This window comes from Oncorhynchus nerka, linkage group LG7 (assembly GCF_034236695.1).
Source record: "Oncorhynchus nerka isolate Pitt River linkage group LG7, Oner_Uvic_2.0, whole genome shotgun sequence".
Taxonomy (NCBI): Eukaryota; Metazoa; Chordata; class Actinopteri; order Salmoniformes; family Salmonidae; genus Oncorhynchus; species Oncorhynchus nerka.
In genome coordinates, this window is record NC_088402.1 from 21,455,622 (window position 1) to 21,470,002 (window position 14,381).

The window sequence follows — 14,381 nt, forward strand, 5'->3', positions numbered from 1 at the left end:
CGGGATTAGCCCAGAAGGCTAATATTTCACAACTATTCTTTCAAAATAACATTTATTGTAAGACACATATTGATGTATTCAGTCAATGGTGCCACCTGTAAATGACCGATTGTTTGGTGCCACCCCCTTGTTTTCGTTCTAAGTGAAAACACTACACAAGAAGTAGGGCGGATTCTGGCTTTAAACAGAACATTTGTAGACATCCTCAATCTGGACAAAGTTCCTCATGGTTACACCCAGATTCCCTAAAACAGACTCTATTCCTTATCACTGTGGTTTGCAACACAATACTAAATAGACTTATATAGCAGTCACTTTCACCAAACTAACTATGGAAACCATAGATGGCTATGATGTATTGAGAAACGCTGCAATTTGCATGACAATAACTTTACAGTACAGTTAAGGACTCAGGTCACACAGAGGAATCAATCGTACTACAGACAAACGTGATAAGAGTAATGCTGTACCTTACATAATTTCTCACTTTTTCCTTCCTTATATTCCACATTTCTCTGAAAATGATTAATCGTTTTGAAATAACTCCTAGACTTATTAAACAACTATTGCGATGAACACAGTCTAGGGGAGTGAAGAATGTGTCATAGGAATGATTGGTAATCAAAGGTTAAAGGAGGCCTATTTAAGTCCTTCAGATAGTTTGAGCTATTGTTAATATCTACATTTTTGCCCCCCTTAAATCTGAACTCAGCCCCTGAATGACTTCCAAGAGGTTAGGAGTCACCATAAAAGCAGAACCTGGTATCCTAGGTGACTTCTAGGTAACATCCCTGAGGTCATGTAAATTCAGCCATCGGTGGTTTCAAATGATAGAGATATGTAATATATGGCTCACTGAACCAAGTGGTCTTGATTTCCTTGATTCATGTTTTGACCAGGGGCCCAGAACACTTGGAGAACGAACAGATAAGCAAAAGTATTGCCTGCCTGCCTTTGAGGGGGTTGGCAGATTGCTACGAACCTATCAGAGGAGTGTGTCTGTCTCCCTGTGTGCATATTTCTGTCTATTGTTTGTCTATTAAACCTTTAAATATAGAAGTCGTTGGGGTTCTTCATTTTCCACACCTTGGCCAAATTCACGATTCCCGAGACTATAAGGTCTAGTGATCATTGACAGACTGACATAATGAAAAACAAAGGGTCTATAAAGCCAACTGGTGCTATTGGACATGGTAATATACTGTTAACTACTTCTGTATTCGTCACTGACCTAAGCTTCTGTTTAGTGCATTGTTGACATACATGGGGAAATGAGATAAAGTTACTTATTTGTTATAAAAGTGGGAGGATCAAATCTAGTGTATGAATTGGTCAAGGATTCATGCAGTCACCCCATTGTGTAATCTCATCACAGGAAGTGTTTGGATCACTAAACTGAGCTCAATATCAAGGCTAAGGTAAGTGAGATTTAAAAAAGAGAAAATAATTTCATTTTAAACTATGCAATTAGAAATCACAAATATAAGAATTAGTAAACATCAAATGTATTCAATTATTTGAATCTTAGTCAAGTAATTCAGAAGTCGTCTAAATTTAGATGCATTTGAAATTGAAAGTAAACTGAGACACCATGTTAGTGCTGTGGCAGCGTGTTCGTAAATTCACTCTGGATTCTGGAGTGCCAGAGTGCGTTCAAAGTGTGCTCTGGGCTATCATAAATTCAGAGCATTGTCAGATTATCCATTTGTAGGCTAAATTCAGAGCATTTCGCTCTGGCACTCTCAAACCACCCTCATGTTTTTCATCTTACTTTTGCTCATCTAAGGGTGCGTTACAAACAAATAATCTGACAGAACTGGCACTCCAGAGGGAATTTACAAACGAAATTCCACAAGGTATAATGATCCAGTAAACTTAAAAAAATAAACATCATACTCAACCTACTACAAAATTCCTGTAAATTGTAACCACTTGTTAAATCCCTATTCTTTAGATGTGGAGCATAGCTGCATTGGTGTTAGTGCTGACAGGGTCTGCCTCTTGCTACATCACGTGCCCTGGTGGGAAGGTCTGCTCTGATCAAACAACCTGTTGTTTGACTAAAGGAGGATATGCCTGCTGTCCAGTTCCCAATGTGAGTAACCAGGGTTCACATTAGGGCAATTTGTAGCCTGGTCCCAGATCTGTTTGTCATGTCAACAGCCATAGCAATTGGCAGCACAAACATCTGGAACCAGGCTAGGGAATTTGATAACACTAGTAAATGGGATTCTCAGCAGCACTAAGGTTGTAAATACTGGAGAAAGAAACCTGCATACTGGTACTGTTGTTTCCTTTTCTTTTGGGTTACAAAACCAATATTTCAGTTGAAAGACCTTGGGTTTAGAAAGCTGTATGAGCAAAGACCCCATAAAGTTATTTTGACTGCATGTCACCTTTTTCTCATGATGTTTTCCAGGCGGTGTGTTGCTCTGACATGGCCCACTGTTGCCCGTCAGGCTTCAACTGCAATGCCATCACCCAGAAGTGTGAGAAAGGTGACCATCCATGGAGCAGTGTGCCCATGCTGAACAAGGTGGCTGCAGAGGAACCAAGCTCTCCTGTCTCTGCTCCGCTCGAATCGCACAGCAGCCCTGTCCAGAGCAATGCAATGGAGAGCTCCATGGTCGGCAAGGTGCAATGTGACAACTATTATGCTTGTCCCGATGGCACCACCTGCTGCCACCACCCCACAGGCCTGTGGTTCTGCTGTCCTTACTCTCCTGTGAGTTGACTAGTGTTTCTCTGCTTGTAGTATGTTGGCTTGAAGGGCTCTTGTCAATTTGTAATAGTGTTATAGAGTAGCTGGCAGTATCAGGAATTAGTGACACTTTTGTTGTTATTGTATTAGGTTTTTATTACAGCTAAAAAACAAAACATACTACACAATAAGTTATTCATATTTTTCTAAACTGGATATTTTCTCAGAAATATTAAAAACAAGAATTTGAGAGCTGTGGTATGCAAAATTGGTATGCATGAAACAATATACTGAATCAATATACGTTGTACTTAATTCCAAAATGGCTATTGTCAATATACAGTGAGCTATGAAAGGATTGGGACAGTGACATTTGTTGTTGTTGTTTTGGCTCTGTACTCCAGCACTTTGGATTTGAAATTATACAATGACTAAAAGGTTAAGGTGCAGACTGTCAGCTTTAATTTGAGGTTATTGTCATCTATATTGGTTCAAAAGTTTAGAAATTACAGAAAGTTTTGTACATAGTCCCCCATTTCAGTGGACCAAAAATATGTGGTAGAATTTCACTTATATGTGTATTGAAGTAGTCTAAAGTGTAGTATTTGGTCCCATAATCCTAGCACCACAATGATTACATCAAGCGTGTGACTACAAACTTGTTGTTTCAGAGTATCTATTGTGTAATTTTGGAGTCACTTTTATTGTAAATAAGATTATAATATGTTTCTAAACATTTCTACATTAATGTGGATGCTACCATGATTATGGATAGTCCTGAATAAATCGTGAATAGTGATGAGTAAGAAAGTTAGATGCACAAATATCATACCCCCAGAGCCAAAACAACAACAACAAACGTGTCACTGTCACCAATACTTTTGTAGCTCACTGTATCAACTTGTGTACTTCTGTATTTCCACAGGGTAGGTGCTGTCTAGATGGGTACCACTGCTGTCCCTATGGCTATGACTGTGACCCCACATACACAAAGTGTGTGAGGTACGGCAACCTGAGGTACCCTTTTGCTCCGAGGCAGGCCCCTTCAATGATCGAAGCCATCAAGGTCTCCAAACCGGAAAACAAGGTCCATGATCAGGTAGGTACCTATGCGTCACACTCACAGGCAACCAATGTTTGTGTAGGCAGTGGACAGTGTTCTCTTTCTATGTTTGTTTCTGTGCCATTCAAGTCAGTCTAAGAGAAAATCACTTTTGATTCCCACCTTATGGGCATTAAAAATAATAATGAATATAGAATGATTTCCTGCACACTGGTATGCTATTACATTTTAACCTCTGAGAGTAGTTAGTAATGTAATCACATTGTTCCCACGCAACCAGATACTCAGATGTGCGTGTTCTTTTTACATGTTGAACCCCTGAGTAGAACATTGACGGTGTGGTTATCTTCTTTCCCTCGTCTTTTAGCAGGTCTCATGGACAGCTCTAGTTCAGGCTACTGACAGCGCGCCACAGGCTGGAGTCACTCACTGTGACACTAAATTCTATTGTCCTTCTGCAACCAGCTGCTGCAAGGGACCTAATGGCAAATGGGGATGTTGCCCATTCCCACTGGTAAATATACTGAAAGTGTTGGGTGTACTCTAGAGGGGATTTAATACAACTGACATTAAATACCACTGAGCTATCATTTGATAAAGTAGTATATCAATGTTATGTAGGTAGAGCATGTTTAATAATGTAATGAACATTTTATCTGTAGTGCACGTGCAGAGCAGTGTGAAATGTTTTAATCAAATCAAATGTTATTTGTCACATGCGCTGAATACAACAGGGGTAGACTTCACAGTGAAATGCTTACTTACAAGCCCTTAACCAACAATGCAGTTAAGAAAAATACCTTTAAAAAGTAAGAAATAAAAGTAACAAATAATTCAAGAGCAGCAGTAAAATAACAATAGCGAAGCTATATGCAGTTGAAGTCAGAAGTTTACATACACTTAGGTTGGAGTCATTATAACTCGTTTTTCAACCACTCCACTAATTTCATGTTAACAAACTATAGTTTTGCCAAGTCAGTTAGGACATATACTTTGCATGACACAAGACATTTTTCCAACAATTGTTTCCAGACAGATTATTTCACTTATAATTCACTGTATCACAATTCCGGTGGGTCAGAAGTAGAGGTCGACCGATTATGATTTTTCAACGCCTCTACCATACCGATTATTGGAGAGGACCAAAAAGCCGATGCCGATTAATCGGCCGATTACATTTTATTTTTTAATGTATTTGTAATAATGACAATTACAACAATACTGAATTAACACTTATTTTAACTTAATATAATACATCAATAAAATCAATTTAGCCTCAAGTAGATAATGAAACATGTTCAATTTGGTTTAAATAATGCAAAAACAAAGTGTTGGAGAAGAACGTAAATGTGCAATATGTGCTATGTAAGAAAGCCAACGTTTCAGTTCCTTGCTCAGAACTTCCTCTATACCATTTGTATTTAATTAACCTTTGACTATTGGATGTTCTTGTAGACACTTTAGTATTGCCAGTGTAACAGTATAGCTTCCGTCCCTCTCCTCCCTGGGCTCGAACCAGCAACACAACGACAACAGCCACCACATTGAAGCAGCGTTACCCATGCAGAGCAAGGGAAACAACCACCCCAAGGCTCAGAGCGAGTGAAGTTTGAAACGCTATTAGCGCGTGCTAACTAGCCAGCCATTTCACTTCGGTTACACCAGCCTCATCTCGGGAGTTGATAGGCTTGAAGTCAGAAACAGTGCAATGCTTGACGCACAATGAAGAGCTGCACGAAAGTGCTGTTTGAATGAATGTTTACGCTCCTGCTTCTGCCTACCACCGCTCAGATACTTAGATACTTGTATGCTTGTATGCTCAGTCAGATTATATGCAACACAGGACGTGCTAGATAATATCTAGTAATATCATCAACCATGTGTAGTTAACGAGTGATTATGATTGATTGTTTTTTATAAGATAAGTTTAATGCTAGCTAGCAACTTACCTTGGCTTACTGCATTTGCGTAACAGGCTTGTGGAGTGCAACGAGAGAGAGGCAGGTCGTTATTACGTTGGACTAGTTAACTGTAATCTTGCAAGATTGGCTCCCCCGAGCTGACAAGGTGAAAATCTGTCTTTCTGCCCCTGAACGAAGCAGTTAACCCACCGTTCCTAGGCGTCATTGAAAATAAGAATGTGTTCTTAACTGACTTGCCTAGTTAAATAAAGATTAAATAAAGGTGTAAAAAAAAAAAAAATAGGCATATAGGTCAACAAAAATACCGATTTCCGACTGTTATGAAAACTTGAAATCGGCCCTAATTAATCGGCCATTCCGATTAATCGGTCAACCTCTAGTCAGAAGTTTATGTACACTAAGTTGACTGTGCCTTTAAACAGCTTGGAAAATTCCAGAAAATTATGTCATGGCTTTAGAAGCTTCTGATAGGCTAATTGACATAATTTGAGTCAATTGGAGGTGTACTTGTGGATGTATTTCAAGGCCTACCTTCAAATTCAGTGCCTCTTTGCTTGACATCATGGGAACATCTAAAGAAATCAGCCAAGACCTCAGAAAGAAAATTGTAGACCTCCACAAGTCTGGTCCATCCTTGGGAGCAATTTCCAAACGCCTGAAGGTACTACGGTCATCTGTACAAACAATAGTACGCAAGTATTAACACCAAGGGACCACGCAGCCATCATACCGCTCAGGAAGGAGATGCGTTCTGTCTCCTAGAGATAAACGTACTTTGGTGCGGAAGGTGCAAATCAATCCCAGAACAACAGCAAAGGACCTTGTGAAGATGCTGGAGGAAACAGGTACAAAAGTATCTATATCCACAGTAACACAAGTCCAAAATCAACATAACCTGAAAGGCCGCTCAGCAAGGAAGAAGCCACTGCTCCAAAACCGCCATAAAAAAGACAGACTACGGTTTACAACTGCACATGGGGACAAAGATCGTACTTCAAACGTCCTCTGGTCTGGTGAAACAAAATATAACTGTTTGGCCATAATGACCATCATTGTGTTTGGAGGAAAAAGGGAGAGGCTTGCAAGCAGAAGAACATCATCCCAACCGTGAAACACGGGGTGGCAGCGTTATGTTGTGGGGGTGCTTTGCTGCAGGAGGGACTGGTGCACTTCACAAAATAGATGGCATCATGAGGCTGGAAAATGATGTGGATGTTGTCGTGTCTTTACTATCATTAACTGAAGACTTAATTTTTATCTCTGTAATTAGTATTACGCGATTAGACTGATTAATCATGTAACTAATTAACTAGGAAGTCGGGCACCAAGGAAAAAATATTCAGATTACAAGGTTATAATTTCCTAATATAACCTTTCAGATATTTTCATATCTGATCCATAGTCTTCTGATTAATTAATTATTTACTTTACCTCACGTTAGTCTCATTCCAAACGTCGTAAATTGTTGGTTATCTGCACGAACCCAGTCTTTACTATGAGTCATCCATACATCAATTGTCTTAAATCATTTATTTATTACTAACTAAGCAATTAACAGAAATGCATAAACAAACAATCAAGGTAAATGTGGTTACAAGAAATGATAGGAGAATGTGCCCTAGTGGGCTAAACCGGCATGGCGGCTTGTTAGACAAAAGCCCTGACCTCAATCCTATAGAACATTTGTAGGCAGAACTGAAAAAGCGTGTGTGAGCAAGGAGGCCTACAAACCTGACTCCAGTTACACCATCTCTGTCAGGAGGAATGGGCCAAAGTTCCCTCAACTTATTGTGGGAAGCTTGTGGAAGGCTACCAAAAGCGTTTAACCCAAGTTAAACAATTTAAAGGTAATTCTACCAAATACCAATTGAGTGTATGTAAACTTCTGACCCACTGGGAATGTGATGAAAGAAATAAAAGCTGAAATAAGTCATTCTCTCTACTATTATTCTGACATTTCACATTCTTAAAATAAGTGGTGATCCTAACTGACATAAGACAGGGAATTTGTACTATGATTAAATGTCAGGAATTGTGAAAAACTGAGTTTAAATGTATTTGGCTAAGGTGTATGTAAACTTCCGACTTCAACTGTACAGGGGGCACCATCGGAAGAGAGACTTAAGAAAGTCTGCCCTTAGTCCAAGGCTATGCCCTTCTCATTGGTTCAAATTACAAATATGTCAAAGAACTATATACTCGTTCATAATTATCAGTTACTCAATTTACCTTAAAATCAGTATCACAAATGACCTTAAATTCCTTATCCAAATGGCCCTCCCATGAGGCTGATCAGACCACAAGGTGAAAGCCATGATAGAGGTCAATAGTCATACCACCCTTTTACTGTCGTGTTCAATACAATATTAGACAAATTGAAGAACCCTTTATCTAAAGAATTCACGTGTTTAATTTAAACTCAGAAAACAAAACTTCTAATATTCCATATGTGAGTGTACCCCTTTAAGATATGTCTCTTGGAAAATGGAAATGTACTCCCTCCAATCATTAGTTTTTTTTTAAATTTCCTCAATGTTTCATGTAACTCATTCAGTCCTTCTCCAAATAGTCTCCCCCAAAATGCTTGATAGGAATACCCTGCCATTAGACACACAACTGTGATAAACGTGCACTGTCCCTTTAAAATAAAATAAACTCAGCCTGTAATCCACTTTGCGGACCTTTCATTGTTCCCGTAATGAAAACAGATTATAATGTTAGTATACCTTAACTTCCTGTTAAATTTCACTGGTGTTACCTGAACAATCAAACCAAAATCAATAACCGGGAACTATTACAAAACTTTTACGATACAACTCCCCTCTTATTGCCAAATATAGCCCAGTGAATGCCACCAATCAGTGCTGCCCACCTAACAATTTTTTAACTACATAAAGAGATGTAAGATAACAACAATACATAAAGAGAGACCTAAAGACAACAACATTTAGTCATGGCAACACAATTTGTTTAATGTGGAATGCATTGTTCAGTGCATTGCGCAAGTGGGCCAACAACAAGTATTTATTCAAGACAAATATGCTGCAGACCAGCAAGAATTCCTCCACGGACCTACGCCGGTCCACAGACCAGGGTTTGAGAAAGGCTGGAATAGGCTATGGATAATTCTTCTGAGACTACACTAGGAACACTTGATATTGCGAGCCCAGCAGAGAATCAGGGATGAGGGGCATCATCGGGCACACATGAGATACTATAATACTGTAAGCAACTAATTCTCAAACACGCAGTGTGACATTTAATTGATTACAAATTACATGAAGAGCCCTTACTGCTGCTCGATCATCCTATTTTTCTAACTTAATTGAGGAAAATAAGAACAATCGAAATTCCTTTTTAATACTGTCGCAAAGCTAACTAAAAAGCAGCATTCCCCAAGAGAGGATGGTTTTCACTTTAGCAGTGATAAATTCATGAACTTCTTTGAGGAAAAGATCATGATTATTAGAAAGCAAATTACGGACTCCTCTTTAAATCTGCGTATTCCTTCAAAGCTCAGTTGTCCTGAGTCTGCACAACTCTGCCAGGATCTAGGATCAAGAGAGACGCTCAAGTGTTTTAGTACTATATCTCTTGACACAATGATGAAAATAATCATGGCCTCTAAACCTTCAAGCTGCATACTGGACCCTATTCCAACTAAACTACTGAAAGAGCTGCTTCCTGTGCTTGGCCCTCCTATGTTGAACATAATAAACGGCTCTCTATCCACCGGATGTGTACCAAACTCACTAAAAGTGTCAGTAATAAAGCCTCTCTTGAAAAAGCCAAACCTTGACCCAGAAAATATAAAAAACTGTTGACCTATATCGAATCTTCCATTCCTCTCAAAAATGTTAGAAAAGGCTGTTGGGCAGCAACTCACTGCCTCCCTGAAGACAAACAATGTATACGAAATGCTTCAGTCTGGTTTTAGACCCCATCATAGCACTGAGACTGCACTTGTGAAGGTGGTAAAATACCTTTTAATGGCATCAGACCGAGGCTCTGCATCTGTCCTCGTGCTCCTAGACCTTAGTGCTGCTTTTGATACCATCGATCACCACATTCTTTTGGAGAGATTGGAAACCCAAATTGGTCTACACGGACAAGTTCTGGCCTGGTTTAGATCTTATCTGTCGGAAAGATATCAGTTTGTCTGTGTGAATGGTTTGCCCTCTGACAAATCAACTGTAAATGTCGGTGTTCCTCAAGGTTCCGTTTTAGGACCACTATTGTTTTCACTATATATTTTACCTCTTGGGGATGTCATTCGAAAAACATAATGTTAACTTTCACTGCTATGCGGATGACACACAGCTGTACATTTCAATGAAACATGGTGAAGCCCCAAAATTGCCCTCGCTAGAAGCATGTGTTTCAGACATGGATGGCTGCAAACTTTCTACTTTTAAACTCGGACAACACAGAGATGCTTGTTCTAGGTGCCAAGAAACAAAGAGATCTTCTGTTGAATCTGACAATTAATCTTAATGGTTGTGCAGTCGTCTCAAATAAAACTGTGAAGGACTCTGGACCCTGATCTCTCTTTTGAAGAACATATCAAGACCATTTCAAGGACAGCTTTTTTCCATCTACGTAAAATTGCAAAAATCAGAAACTTTCTGTCCAAAAATTATGCAGAAAAATTAATCCATGCTTTTGTCACTTCTAGGTTAGACTACTGCAATGCTCTACTTTCCGGCTACCCGGATAAAGCACTAAATAAACTTCAGTTAGTGCTAAATACGGCTGCTAGAATCCTGACTAGAACCAAAACATTTGATCATATTACTCCAGTGGTAGCCTCCTACACTGGCTTCCTGTCAAAGCAAGGGCTGATTTCAAGGTTTTACTGCTAACCTACAAAGCATTACATGGGCTTGCTCCTACCTATCTCTCTGATTTGGTCCTGCCGTACATACCTACACGTACGCTACGGTCACAAGACGCAGGCCTCCTAATTGTCCCTAGAATTTCTAAGCATCAGCTGGAGGCAGGGCTTTCTCATATAGAGCTCCATTTTTATGGAACGGTCTGCCTACCCATGTCAGAGACGCAAACTCGGTCTCAACCTTTAAGTCTTTACTGAAGACTCATCTCTTCAGTGGGTCATATGAATGAGTGTAGTCTGGCCCAGGAGTGGGAAGGTGAACGGAAAGGCTCTGGAGCAACGAACCGCCCTTGCTGTCTCTGCCTGGCCGGTTCCCCTCTTTCCACTGGGATTCTCTGCCTCTAACCCTATTACAGGGGCTGAGTCACTGGCTTACTGGGCCTCTCTCATACCGTCCCTGGGAGGGGTGTGTCACCTGAGTGGGTTGAGTCACTGATGTGATCATCCTTTCTGGGTTGGCGCCCCCCCTTGGGTTGTGCCGTGGCGGAGATCTTTGTGGGCTATACTCAGCCTTGTCTCAGGATGGTAAGTTGGTGGTTGAAGATATCCCTCTAGTGGTGTGGGGGCTGTGCTTTGGCAAAGTGGGTGGGGTTATATCCTTCCTGTTTGGCCCTGTCCAGGGTGTCCTCGGATGGGGCCACAGTGTCTCCTGACCCCTCCTGTCTCAGCCTCCAGTATTTATGCTGCATTTACATTACATTTACATTTAAGTCATTTAGCAGACGCTCTTATCCAGAGCGACTTACAAATTGGTGCGTTCACCTTAAGACATCCAGTGGAACAGCCACTTTACAATAGTGCATCTAAATCTTTTAAGGGGGGTGGGTGAGAAGGATTACTTTATCCTATCCTAGGTATTCCTGAAAGAGGTGGGGTTTCAGGTGTCTCCGGAAGGTGGTGATTGACTCCGCTGTCCTGGCGTCGTGAGGGAGTTTGTTCCACCATTGGGGGGCCAGAGCAGCGAACAGTTTTGACTGGGCTGCGGGAACTGTACTTCCTCAGTGGTAGGGAGGCGAGCAGGCCAGAGGTGGATGAACGCAGTGCCCTTGTTTGGGTGTAGGGCCTAATCAGAGCCTGGAGGTACTGAGGTGCCGTTCCCCTCACAGCTCCGTAGGCAAGCACCATGGTCTTGTAGCGGATGCGAGCTTCAACTGGAAGCCAGTGGAGAGAGCGGAGGAGCGGGGTGACGTGAGAGAACTTGGGAAGGTTGAACACCAGACGGGCTGCGGCGTTCTGGATGAGTTGTAGGGGTTTAATGGCACGGGCAGGGAGCCCAGCCAACAGCGAGTTGCAGTAATCCAGACGGGAGATGACAATTGCCTGGATTAGGACCTGCGCCGCATCCTGTGTGAGGCAGGGTCGTACTCTGCGGATGTTGTAGAGCATGAACCTACAGGAACGGGCCACCGCCTTGATGTTAGTTGAGAACGACAGGGTGTTGTCCAGGATCACGCCAAGGTTCTTAGCGCTCTGGGAGGAGGACACAATGGAGTTGTCAACCGTGATGGCGAGATCATGGAACGGGCAGTCCTTCCCCGGGAGGAAGAGCAGCTCCGTCTTGCCGAGGTTCAGCTTGAGGTGGTGATCCGTCATCCACACTGATATGTCTGCCAGACATGCAGAGATGCGATTCGCCACCTGGTCATCAGAAGGGGGAAAGGAGAAGATTAATTGTGTGTCGTCTGCATAGCAATGATAGGAGAGACCATGTGAGGTTATGACAGAGCCAAGTGACTTGGTGTATAGCGAGAATAGGAGAGGGCCTAGAACAGAGCCCTGGGGACGCCAGTGGTGAGAGCGCGTGGTGAGGAGACAGATTCTCGCCACGCCACCTGGTAGGAGCGACCTGTCAGGTAGGACGCAATCCAAGCGTGGGCCACGCCGGAGATGCCCAACTCGGAGAGGGTGGAGAGGAGGATCTGATGGTTCACAGTATCGAAGGCAGCCGATAGGTCTAGAAGGATGAGAGCAGAGGAGAGAGAGTTAGCTTTAGCAGTGCGGAGCGCCTCCGTGATACAGAGAAGAGCAGTCTCAGTTGAATGACTAGTCTTGAAACCTGACTGATTTGGATCAAGAAGGTCATTCTGAGAGAGATAGCGGGAGAGCTGGCCAAGGACGGCACGTTCAAGAGTTTTGGAGAGAAAAGAAAGAAGGGATACTGGTCTGTAGTTGTTGACATCGGAGGGATCGAGTGTAGGTTTTTTCAGAAGGGGTGCAACTCTCGCACTCTTGAAGACGGAAGGGACGTAGCCAGCGGTCAGGGATGAGTTGATGAGCGAGGTGAGGTAAGGGAGAAGGTCTCCGGAAATGGGCTGTCACAAGACGCGAGATTTCATCTGGAGAGAGAGGGGAGAAAGAGGTCAGAGCACAGGGTAGGGCAGTGTGAGCAGAACCAGCGGTGTCGTTTGACTTAGCAAACGAGGATCGGATGTCGTCGACCTTCTTTTCAAAATGGTTGACGAAGTCATCTGCAGAGAGGGAGGAGGGGGGGGGAGGAGGATTCAGGAGGGAGGAGAAGGTGGCAAAGAGCTTCCTAGGGTTAGAGGCAGATGCTTGGAATTTAGAGTGGTAGAAAGTGGCTTTAGCAGCAGAGACAGAAGAGCAGTAGTTTATGTGTCGGGGGGCTAGGGTCAGTTTGTTATATCTGGAGTACTTCTCCTGTCCTATTCGGTGTCCTGTGTGAATTTAAGTGTGCTCTCTCTAATTCTCTCTTTCTCTCTTTCGTTCTCTCTCTCGGAGGACCTGAGCCCTAGGACCATGCCTCAGAACTACCTGACATGATGACTCCTTGCTGTCCCCAGTCCACCTGGCCGTGCTGCTGCTCCAATTTCAACTGTTCTGCCTTATTATTATTGGACCATGCTGGTCATTTATGAACATTTGAACATCTTGGCCATGTTCTGTTATAATCTCCACCTGGCACAGCCAGAAGAGGACTGGCCACCCCACATAGCCTGGTTCCTCTCTAGGTTTCTTCCTAGGTTTTGGCCTTTCTAGGGAGTTTTTCCTAGCCACCGTGCTTCTACACCTGCATTGCTTGCTGTTTGGGGTTTTAGGCTGGGTTTCTGTAGAGCACTTTGAGATATCAGCTGATGTACGAAGGGCTATATAAATACTTTTGATTTGATTTGATTTTGACATGACCCTCCCCTGGACTAAATTACAAATTGCATAACCCTCCCCCATTTTCCTCCGGGTAACTATTGTGTACATTTTTTTTTACCTCTCCCTTAGTTTGCAGTGACTTTCACTTCCTCTCCAACTCTGAGGCAGCAGTGTCATTCGAGTAGCCGGGATTAGCCCAGAAGGCTAATATTTCACAACTATTCTTTCAAAATAACATTTATTGTAAGACACATATTGATGTATTCAGTCAATGGTGCCACCTGTAAATGACCGATTGTTTGGTGCCACCCCCTTGTTTTCGTTCTAAGTGAAAACACTACACAAGAAGTAGGGCGGATTCTGGCTTTAAACAGAACATTTGTAGACATCCTCAATCTGGACAAAGTTCCTCATGGTTACACCCAGATTCCCTAAAACAGACTCTATTCCTTATCACTGTGGTTTGCAACACAATACTAAATAGACTTATATAGCAGTCACTTTCACCAAACTAACTATGGAAACCATAGATGGCTATGATGTATTGAGAAACGCTGCAATTTGCATGACAATAACTTTACAGTACAGTTAAGGACTCAGGTCACACAGAGGAATCAATCGTACTACAGACAAACGTGATAAGAGTAATGCTGTACCTTACATAATTTCTCACTTTTTCCTTCCTTATATTCCACA

At 42.2% G+C, this 14,381-nt stretch overlaps 1 protein-coding gene across 3 annotated transcripts; it reads left to right on the forward strand.

Annotated features, from left to right (window-relative positions):
* Positions 1-1,309: 1,309 nt before the first annotated feature.
* On the forward strand, positions 1,310-13,534 carry LOC135572429 (progranulin-like). 3 transcript variants are annotated; one of them, XM_065020315.1, is made up of 7 exons: positions 1,324-1,418; positions 1,787-1,856; positions 1,955-2,095; positions 2,420-2,725; positions 3,627-3,800; positions 4,132-4,278; positions 13,320-13,521. In XM_065020315.1, exons 3-7 carry the CDS (start codon positions 1,955-1,957, stop codon positions 13,359-13,361), a joined length of 810 nt encoding a protein of 269 aa, XP_064876387.1. In that variant the 5' UTR covers positions 1,324-1,418; positions 1,787-1,856; the 3' UTR covers positions 13,362-13,521. The 3 variants fall into 3 exon arrangements, with proteins under 3 accessions (XP_064876388.1, XP_064876386.1, XP_064876387.1); XM_065020316.1 differs by lacking the exon at positions 1,787-1,856 and having other exon boundaries at positions 1,310-1,418; positions 4,135-4,278; positions 13,320-13,534; XM_065020314.1 differs by lacking the exon at positions 1,787-1,856 and having other exon boundaries at positions 1,310-1,418; positions 13,320-13,516.
* Positions 13,535-14,381: the final 847 nt, after the last annotated feature.

Excerpts from the sequence above, each read along its gene's own strand:
- LOC135572429 (XM_065020314.1), top strand. The coding sequence starts at position 1,955 with ATGTGGAGCATAGCTGCATTGGTGTTAGTGCTGACAGGGTCTGCCTCT. Across the intron at positions 2,726-3,626 it reads TCTGCTGTCCTTACTCTCCT|GGTAGGTGCTGTCTAGATGG; the intron begins GTGAGTTGACTA and ends GTATTTCCACAG. Across the intron at positions 4,279-13,319 it reads GATGTTGCCCATTCCCACTG|GACCTGAGCCCTAGGACCAT; the intron begins GTAAATATACTG and ends TCTCTCTCGGAG.